At 42.7% G+C, this 10,454-nt stretch overlaps 1 protein-coding gene across 1 annotated transcript; it reads left to right on the forward strand.

Annotated features, from left to right (window-relative positions):
- The first annotated feature begins 287 nt into the window (after positions 1-287).
- LOC132255462 (attractin) lies at positions 288-8,761 on the forward strand. The gene is made up of 7 exons (XM_059751516.1): positions 288-653; positions 801-1,043; positions 1,400-1,705; positions 2,543-5,125; positions 5,189-5,402; positions 5,467-5,548; positions 6,444-8,761. Exons 1-7 carry the CDS (start codon positions 379-381, stop codon positions 6,596-6,598), a joined length of 3,858 nt encoding a protein of 1,285 aa, XP_059607499.1. The 5' UTR covers positions 288-378; the 3' UTR covers positions 6,599-8,761.
- Positions 8,762-10,454: the final 1,693 nt, after the last annotated feature.

Genomic DNA, 10,454 nt, shown 5'->3' on the forward strand with positions numbered 1-10,454 from the left:
TCTTCGAAATTCGAGTTCAGTGACTACAATTGTAAAAAAGGTTGGCTGGGATTATATATACATTTGATTGATAAAAGGTATTTAAGTAATTGTAAAAGTTTTCTTTTAAACTCCCGCCTTTTCAGTTTCACTTGCATGCTAGCAAGCTTCTAGAAACTAACCAAATGCAAATCGCGTCCGCGGCACATTTCACAGGTTTCCGGCAGAAACCGGTGAATTGCACAGAGCTGAGACGTACCCGATTTTCTACGCGAATGACAGCCAGTGTGAGTGTTGCGTGTGGCAACCCTATGTTTTTGTTTCCTCCTCGCCCCAGCAAAAAGAGAAAGAATCGGAGTGAGACGGAAAAAACGAAATAATTGTCAGTGCAATCTGTCAATGTGTGTCCAAAATGGTAGAAGTAAAGGAAAAATGATGTTTCAATTCATATATTTAGCAAAATATCGGCGAAAATGTGTTTGGTTTTCACCTGTGTTGTGTACGTTGGCCATCTTGCTGGTGAACCTGTGCCTGGAGGTGTCCAGCAAGTGTAGCGAGCACGAAGAGGACCCCAATGGCTCTTGCATGAATGGCGGATTCTGTCGCAATGGGAGTTGTGTGTGCCCGGAAGGGTGGCAGGGCTCAGAGTGCCAGTTCTGCGGTGGAAAAGTCAGGTAGGCCCCCGGCCCTGTTGACAGCCCCTTGATGGAGGGGCCACGGCCGCCCGCGAGGGCGTGGGTGGGGGCGCAAAGTGACTCGGGCGATCGATAGACGATGGCTTCTTTGTGCTCCACTTTTCCTTATGCCAGTCCTCCTTGCAGACTCACCCATCCCTGGGGCAACATCCACGATGGCATCGGCAACTACTCGATCGGGGTGAAGTGCAGCTGGCTGATTGACGCCAGAGACCATGGCGTGCTGGCACATTCCCTCGCCCCGGGTGCCTCCCGGAGGCCGTCGAGCATCCGGATCCACCTGGAGGAGTTCGCCACGGAGTGCGGCTGGGATCATCTGTACGTGTACGACGGAGACAGTGTGGAGTCCCCGTTACTAGCTGTTTTCAGGTGGGCATCGCGTGAAACTGTACTTTCTGTCAAATGTTCGCCAGGTATGGCCGTTCTGGCGGGGCAACAGAGCCAGAGGAGGCAGTCAGGTGATTCACTGACACATTTTTCGCCGATTGCCTCCCATAGAAATATGCTAATCTCCGATATCACAAAGTATATCGCGAGTGGTTAGCCTCATAAAAAACAGACACTGTAATTATAATCAATAATCTCAATAATATTGAGTAACGAAAGAGATATAAATAATATTTCATAATTGCACTGAGACTGAGGTGGGGGACAAAAAGTAAATTAAGAGACGCTCATCACCAGTCGCTCCGAACTCGTAATTCATGCTGCTCTGTCTGTTTCAGTGGCCTCATGTACAAGCAGAACTTCTCCATTCGTCGCGTTCCGGACGTGGTGGCGCACTCGGGCTCCGCCCTGCTGCACTTCTTCAGCGATGACGCATATAACATGTCGGGCTTCAACATCTCGTACAAGATCAACGGATGTCCAACGACAGACTCGCGTCTCGTGTGCTCCGGACATGGTTTCTGCGACGAAGGAATATGCAATTGTGATGCTTTTTATATTGGATCCGCCTGTAATGTGCCAATCTGTCCAAACAACTGTTCCGCCCACCTCGGCCAGGGTGTCTGTGATCGCGAGGGTCACGCGTGAGTATTATCTTGCACTACTGATCTTTTTTCCACTTCTTCTGAGTACGAATGTCGCAGTTGTGACCTCCTAAATCACATGATGGAGCAAAACCCACATATATTTCCTCTATATGGGTTAGATGACGATATTCCGTGAAATTGCGCTAGCCGCACCCCATGTTATATTAAAATTCATTCAATCGCTGAACAGTTATCAATACTTCTCTAATCAACATGTGTTCGTTGATATAATGAGCTTTGCTGAAGCAGGTTATTTGATGGCTTTATCACGAATGGAGTGTTTGCAATCAGAACACTTGAAAATTGGTATTGTTTTATCGCTGTTTTACATAAACTTTTACATGTTTGTTTGGAGTGATTTGATCGAGATATAAATTCTTAAGTCCTAAAAATACTATGAGGCCAATTCCTTGAAGTGACTTTGAGTTGGAATAGAAATTGACAAAATATAGCATTGTTTTCATCAATTCGATCTCTTTTATCTGCTGTTGTACGAGAATATTATACGCTATGTATACTTCTTCAAGTATTTTTAGATGTCTCTTGCCAAGGAGGATGAAAGAGAGACACTCTCAATGTTCCTTTATATTTACAAATAACATGAAAAGTTCATTCTCTTTTATCTCCCAGTTATATGACAAATAAGTCTCGTATTTGGGGAAGTACTGTTAAATGAAAACACTCCTTTCATTGTTGCGCTTCTTTGGTTGGAGAATTTTAATTGAATGACCGCTACGAACTTGTGAACTGACTTAATAGGCCCCCAGCAGTGAATAGAACTGTAGCAGAATTACTCAACTCTTCTCCTCTTTCTCTCTCTCTCCCTCTCTGCAGATGCTCATGCAATGCCGGCTTCGCGGGTAGCGATTGCTCTCAGTTGGAGTCTCTGGGTTACTGGGACACTGTGGAGCCTGACTTCGCCCCAGCTGGCAGCGCCTCCCATGGGGCGGCAGTGTGGCGTGACACCCTCCACATAATCGCCGGGGAGAGCTATGGACGCGGACAGTTGCTCACCATGTACGACTTCAATGGGAACGTGTGGGAGACGGCTCACGTGGAGGGGACAAACTACCCAGAACTGCGATATGGAGCGTCCACGGTGATGTATGGGGACAAGATCTTCATGTATGGCGGCGTGATTGGGAACAAGGGTGTGTGCGGAGAGCTCTGGGCTTTCGATGTGAGTGCGAGGAGTTGGGAGAATATCACAGTGAAGATTGATCAGTGTAATGCCTCGTACGCCATGTGTGGACCTCTGAAGTCCGCGGGACACACGGCCACCCTTATTCCTGGCTTTGAGAATGGGAAAAAGGGCAACTATCAGTACATGGTGGTCATCTTTGGCCACTCGCCGCAGTTTGGGTATCTCAATACGGTGCAGGAGTACAACTTCGGCACGCGAGAGTGGAAAATCGTCCCGACCAGAGGGTTTCCTGTGAAGGGCGGCTACGGACACAGTGCCAGCTACGATTGGCTGACGGAGAAGATTTATGTGTATGGAGGAATTGTGTCTGAGAGCGAGAGCAATCAGTTGCTGAGCAACCGGCTGTACAGCTACGAACCGTTCACGCGCACTTGGACACTTCTATCGTCCGCGTCCACGGCGAGATTCTTGCACACGGCCAACTTCGTCTCGCCAGGACTCATGATGGTGTTCGGCGGCAACACCCACAATGATACGTCTCACAGCTTTGGCGCCAAGTGCTATAGTCGTGAGCTGATGGTTTACGATGTGATCTGTGACTCTTGGCACACGCAGCACATGCCGGACGAATTGCGCACGGATCTAGCTCGATTCGGCCACTCTGCAATGATGTTTGAGAAGTCTCTATTCATTTACGGTGGATTCGACGGGCAAATGATTGGGGACATGATTAAGTACACTCCTGGAAACTGTCACAGTCTGCAGAAGCCCGAGACGTGTTTGAACACGCGACCGGGAGTGAAGTGTGTGTGGGATATCCAAAAGTCAAAGTGTCATTCCGTTTCGGATGTCCAGAAGACAGTAGTTTTCAGTCGGGATCAGGATGTCTATATGACCTGTCCCGAGATGAGTCGCATGCAGATGACGCAGCAGCATCTTCATGACTCTGAACGCTGTGGAGAGCTGGCGGACTGTCAGAGTTGCGTCTCCACATCCTTCGACTGCACATACTGTGGCAGTGGAGCGTGCTCCAAGGACAAGTGCCGGGATGCAATTATCGAGGGCAATGGCAATATATCGGTTCCAATGAAGGAGATTGATCAATGCGTCAAGGATCCCAATCCAGTTTGCCTTCAGCTGCACGGATGCCAGGCTTGCACGGCGAATACACAATGTCACTGGGATTATGAGGCGAGTCGATGCAAGGCGGCGGGAAATCGCACGGCCAATGATATCGCAGATACTCTTCCCTGTCCTCCAGCCTGTGCGGCGCTCACAAGCTGCGAGAATTGCACTCAGGGTGAGTGCATCTGGTGCCAAAATGAGCAGCGATGCGTGGACAAGAATGCCTACACTGCGAGCTTCCCCTACGGCCAGTGTCGCGAGTGGACGACCATGTCGACGAAATGTCGGGCCGCTGTATCCGGGAAGTCGCAATGTGGCTTCTACCGGACGTGTACTCAATGCCGCGATGATCCGGCGTGCGGTTGGTGTGATGATGGATCGCGCACGGGATTGGGGAAGTGTCTGCCAGGCGGAGACAGTGGTCCTCAGGAGGAGATGGAGTGTCCAGCTCGACGTTGGCACTTCACCCATTGTCCCAGTTGTCAGTGCAATGGTCACAGCACCTGTATTGACGGATACACGTGTCGGCAGCCGTGCGGAAACCTGACAACAGGGCCACACTGTGACAAGTGCCGCACAGGATTCTGGGGCAATCCCGTGAATGGAGGCACTTGTCAGCAATGCGACTGCAATGGTCAGGCTACCCATTGCAATAGTGAGACTGGGAAATGCTATTGCAGCACTAAAGGTCTGGCTGGGGATCACTGCGAGAAGTGCGATGCCACCAATCACTATCATGGTGATCCAAGCAAGGGTAGTTGCTATTATGATCTCACCATTGACTACCAGTTCACCTTCAATCTCTCCAAGAAGGACGATCGGCACTTCACTCAGATCAACTTTCGAAACTCACCTATGAAATCCGACGTGGATGCCGATTTCACTATAATATGCAGTGTTCCTGCTAAGATGAACATCACAATACGAACGGCTGGAGGTCCTGAAAAGCCTCTTATCACCGGCGTCAATTGCTCTACATTTCGACATAGGTTCTCCAAGACGGAGCATCTGTTTGGTGTGGAGGACAATGTTACACTGACCACGTTTTACGTGTACGTGTATGAATTTCAGCCGCCTCTTTGGATACAAATCGCCTTCTCGCAGTATCCGAAACTGAATTTACAGCAATTTTTCATCACATTTTCCACGTGAGTCCCATCTTACATTATACTGTTATGTCCCTTTTAAATCCTACTCTTGCCTCTTTGCAGTTGCTTCCTTCTTCTACTTCTCATGGCAGCGATTTTGTGGAAGATCAAGCAGAAGTACGACATGTTCAGGAGACGCCAAAGGCTATTTGTGGAGATGGAACAAATGGCATCGCGCCCCTTTAGCCAGGTCTTGGTGGAGATTGAAAACAGGGATTTCAATGAGCTTTCGCCGGCTGTTGAGACAATAACAACAGTGCCGAAGAAGAAAAAGAAGGTGAGAGGATTACACATTGCGCCCTTCTTAGTCACATTAAGACAACATGTCACTCTTCTTGTAGGATTCACCAAGTCCCATTGCCCTGGAACCGTGCAGTGGCAACAGAGCTGCGGTTCTCTCACTTCTAGTCCGGCTGCCAACGGGTGAGTGAAAGTTTCCCCTTTGTTTCTTAATATTGGTACAGGAAATACGAGAATTGTGTAAAAAAGATGGAAATTAATGCGTGCAATTTTGCCCAACTTGTGTTAATTTTCAGTATATTTCTCCCAATCAAAATTTGTTCACTTTCATATCCGACATGACGGTTTTTTTTTACATAAATGTGCTAAGTCTTTTTCCTACTATTGCAAAAGTTGCATTAGTGACTCATCGTCAAGTGCTAATTAATACAGTTGTGAAGAGTTGCAAATGGGGAGATCTTTATCACGAGTTGTAGCTTATGCTTTCTTGTTCTTCGCCAAGGTATTTTCTCCTAGTTTTCATAATGCAATTTCTATTCATGAAATGCTCGTAAGTGACAATATTCTCGAGTTGATTTTCTGAAAATTGAATACGAAATATCAAAAACATTGTAGTTTTGTGAAATAAATAGATTTTGCAACTATCTTGCAAGTCTTTGACTTGTCTATCGTGTTGCAAATCGAGTTGTGATCTTTCTGATTCACTCAATATGAAAATACTCACCTTCCTAGGGTGTTATTATGGGCAATAGTGGATGGTAATAAGCATAATTTTTCAACGATAAAATCATCTGCTGGGTGCAACATTTAGAGGAGAGCGAACCAAATTTTGAAAGCAGTGCTTTTAAGTGGCAAAATAAGTGTTGGGGATTTTGTTGTTCCTGTCCAAATCATGCCATTCATCATGCTGAACCTGTGGTTAGTCTGCAATCTAAGCAATGTAATTAATATTAAGTAGCCTTATTGGTGGGTGAACTTGAACGGGTTTTTATGCAGACATGAAAGTCGAAATTTCACGTAGTGATGATTGTAATTGTTGTCTATCTCTCTCTTTCACACACGAAATTCAACTCGAAAGGTGGCCATCAACACGCTCCGCCAGGTCAGGTGGCTGGATTGGCGGTGGCAAGTGCTCTCGTGACTCTTGGCAATCCACGAAGGCCATCTATTGAGCACCCGAAGGAGCCTAAAGCTAAACGAAAACAGAGTCAACATCCAGACAGTTGTATATAAGAGGAGTATACTGTGTGTGTTTAATTTAGAAAAGGCGTGCAGAGATTTCTGGGAGTGTGTTTGATGCGGAGATGAGAAAAATTGATTTCTTAAGAACAAACCCACCCTCCGATCGGGGGGTTGCGGTGGGAGGGAAGATGGTGCGTGTATGAGTGTGATGGTGTGACGAGATAGCAATTATACTTCAATAACTTAGGTATTATTTTTGCAATTTTGATCGACAACAATTCTAAGATTCTAAGTCTATTTAGAACAAAATTACTCTACCTACTATGAATACACCTACTCCCCACGTATTTAATCATCTAACAATACAAAGAAGTACATACATATATTTTTTATGACATCGTGCTACCCTAGAGTCGAGTGAAATTCAAGTGAAATCAAATTGAGTAGATTTTCTGCCAGACGATATAGTGTTTGAACGAAAATACATTTTACTGCTGCCACTGATAAAGATTATAATTGTATATCATTAATGGAGGATAATTCTGTCCGCTTTTTTTTATTCCCTTTTATGATGTGTAGAATTTGTGTTTGACTTTTGTTTTACAATCTAATCATTCGAATCAAATACACACGATTATTGATAAGGGGTTAAAAAGAAAGAGAATAGAGATGAAGAGGTGAAAACATATATTCTAACAATTTCAAATAATTAATAATAAATAAATGAATAAATGAGAGATGAAAGAGAAAATGAGAGAGAGAGCAAAATAATACGATGTAAAACATTTTAGATAATTAAAATACTCAAAAATATTAATTTTTAATGTGATAGCTATTAGATTTTTAGGGTTTTTAAAGAAAGTGACGACGATTGGAGACGGATTAGTGTGCTAAAAAAGAAGAGAAAAAAAAAACAAAACACATTACTATTGTGACTTTTTGCCTCAATGTAACACTCTTTCATTATGTTTTCCTGTGCTCCTATAATTCTTTATTGTTTTCATAATTGCTCAGTGGATTATTTTCTTCATTGCCTTTCTTCTCTTCTTACATACTTTTACAATAGTAAAGTATTGCACACATGCGCGAAAAAAAACACACTTATTTATGTGCACAGATATACAATTTATGTTCTTTCCTCTTGCTGAGTTATGTTTGTCATGTAGGAACAAGATTACAAGTGAGGTAAATACTGTATTTAGGAAATGAGAATTACTATTTCACCATGATGATTAACAACAGGGGTATCTGTAATAGAAGAATGCTGAAGAAGTGGCTGATGTGAGAGAAAGAGAATAATCATTAATGGATAAAGGGTACTTAGAAGTGTGAGCAGATGAGATGAAATAAGATAGTAAAGTGTGAGAAGACAAAATTAATGTATAAAACATACAGATAAAGGCTGAATAAGTAAGAATTTTCACAATTGTACGTGAGGAAAAGATTTATATACGGAATATATACAGTAAGTAGTTGTCCCTCGTATAAGAATTACAGAAAAAAATGATAGAAAATGCTTTGTCAAAGTATTTTTTCCAGCGTTCTTCTTGCTCAATGGATCAAGTGAAAGGCAAAGTCATGAAATATTCGGAGTCAGTGTGGTGGATTATAAAGGAAAATTGTGGGTGACAAAGAGAAGAAAAATAGTTGTACAATATTAATTATTTAAATATCAATTGTTTGCCATTGTCATAGAGCTTCTCTGCTAGATTTGATATATTTCTTTATGACCTCTTTGCATATCATCTTGTTGGTATCTTCAACAGAATTCAGTTAACAGTCACAAAGTGTTCATGCAAAGTCTACAAATAATTTCAACTAATGCATTTTTTGTTACTCTGATCATTTCATATCTATATTTGAGTATTACGAGTTTTTTTTTTAATTTGTTTATGTATTCTAAAGTGTGAGGGTCGAGTGTATTATTTAGTTTAGAGGATGTGGAGGAGAGAAAAAGGAGTTTTCCAATATGTTTTTTTTTGTAGATCAAGTGGAAAACATGACCCCCTGGAGTTATTATTTTTGATACAGATAGCATCTCTTTTATGTTTGTGTAACTACTGAATTTTGTAAATATTATATTTTTTAGAGATTGAAGGAAAAAGATATTTTTATTTACGTTTACTGAATGCATTATATTAGACAAAACTAATTATACATACTGCATTATTGAGAAAAATTGTACATAGACATTACAATAAAGAGAGGAATCAGTTGGAAAATGATAACGATAACGTGTTTCTCTCTAAATCTCACTTTTTCATCAATATTCGTCACTTGTCTACTCCGTGTACGCACTCACTGGCTTTTATTGCCATCTAATGAACAACAATTATGCAACAATCCATGAAAAAACGTGTGTGTGTGGCAAAATTATGAAAGCGTGACTCGTGCCTGTGGTTGGAGTTATTGTAGTGACGACAAAAACAGCGAAGAAGTGCACGGCATAGTGAAGAATTGTTCTACTCTGTGTCATCCTATTAATATCGTCTTGACTTTTATTTTCTAAAACTACCTCCACTTAATTGGCTGCCCACGGACAATACGAGACAACTTGTGCAACAATTCCCACGAAGGTTGGCGCTGTGATACACCGCATATGAAATATCATTTCGAAGGCAGAAGAGTGAGGAAAAAAAGTTGTCACTCGATCAGATCGTAATTCCGTTGACTGATCACCGCGTCGAGGAATCGACGTGTGCTCATTTCTGCACGCACGATTGTGTGGAGAGGTGGGATTTCCCGCCGAAAAACTCCTCTATCACACCAATATCCTGTTACAGATTCCAACAAGCGTGTAAAGTACATTAATTGCAATTGCTAATATTTGCTTGGTGTGCTCTCATGGGGGACCAAATTATACAACATCAATAACAACGTGCAATTTCCATCGCGCCATGCACAATGGATAATGCTGGACAAGACGGCACAAATGATGGTGGAAAGTGACTGCTTATCCGCGGAAAATCCATTTTTTTTATTTTCTCTTAAAACGCAACTAATCTAGAAAGAAGGGCAATCGAATGCGGCAGGAAGTCCAGCATTTTACACTCACCAAGTCACTCGATTTGCTTGGCAGGAAAATGAAACACCTGAAATTCCCCCCAATGAGTTTCTCGCCATCGTCGCGGTGCGAAAGACGTCACCATCTGAGCCAAGGCGGTCTGTGTCAATATCCGGATGAGACACGAAACGAGGGTGAGGTTTAAAATAAAGCTAAAAGAGAGACGTTAAGAGATCATTTGAAGGAGACTAAAATCGGTGACCCGAATCATTCTCGATTTATCTTTTCTCATTTATTTACCTCTTTTGTGCTGCATAATTTTGGATTTCTCCAGAATATAAAGACTGTAAAAGGTAGAGCAAACTGGATAGTTTTTGATATATATTTCTCTCCATCGTAAATAATGGCAGTTAATGAAAATGACTTAAAAGTACAAATAAAGATAAATGAATGAATATTTGTTGCTCAGAGTTGGAAATGGACAGAATTTTTAACTTCTTGGCAATGGAAATTTGAGATTAAAAGCTAGAATACTTTTGATTTTGAATTGCCATAGCGGTTGTTTTCGGTTTAGCACGCGTGATGCTTCTTGATCTTCCATTGAGCAAAAATACGCTTATTCACTACCGGATTTATACTTTGCTTTTGACGAAAACAACCGTAATTCCCACTCTGGCGGAGTTGCTGAATGAGAAAGTCGGTCGACGATGCACGGCTCGATGTTCGTGAGAATTTTTGGGGCCACTGACTAAAACTAAGCCACAAATTGCTTCTCAATACGGCCGATTTGTATCGAGTGTCCTCCAATTTTTTTTGCATCATCTCAACTCAGCGTGAAGAATCCCGTTTCGAAATCTCGGGCTTTTTGTGGGATTTCAAATGACTCACTGTCGTGAGGGCAGA

The sequence above is a fragment of the Phlebotomus argentipes genome, unplaced genomic scaffold (assembly GCF_947086385.1).
Source record: "Phlebotomus argentipes unplaced genomic scaffold, Phlebotomus argentipes genome assembly contig_6, whole genome shotgun sequence".
NCBI lineage: Eukaryota > Metazoa > Arthropoda > Insecta > Diptera > Psychodidae > Phlebotomus > Phlebotomus argentipes.

Bases quoted from the DNA above. Each gene is read 5' to 3' on its own strand.
- LOC132255462 (XM_059751516.1), top strand. From the start codon at position 379: ATGTGTGTCCAAAATGGTAGAAGTAAAGGAAAAATGATGTTTCAATTC. The intron at 1,044-1,399 runs GTGGGCATCGCG...TGTCTGTTTCAG, and splicing joins CCGTTACTAGCTGTTTTCAG to TGGCCTCATGTACAAGCAGA. The intron at 5,549-6,443 runs GTGAGTGAAAGT...TCAACTCGAAAG, and splicing joins TCTAGTCCGGCTGCCAACGG to GTGGCCATCAACACGCTCCG.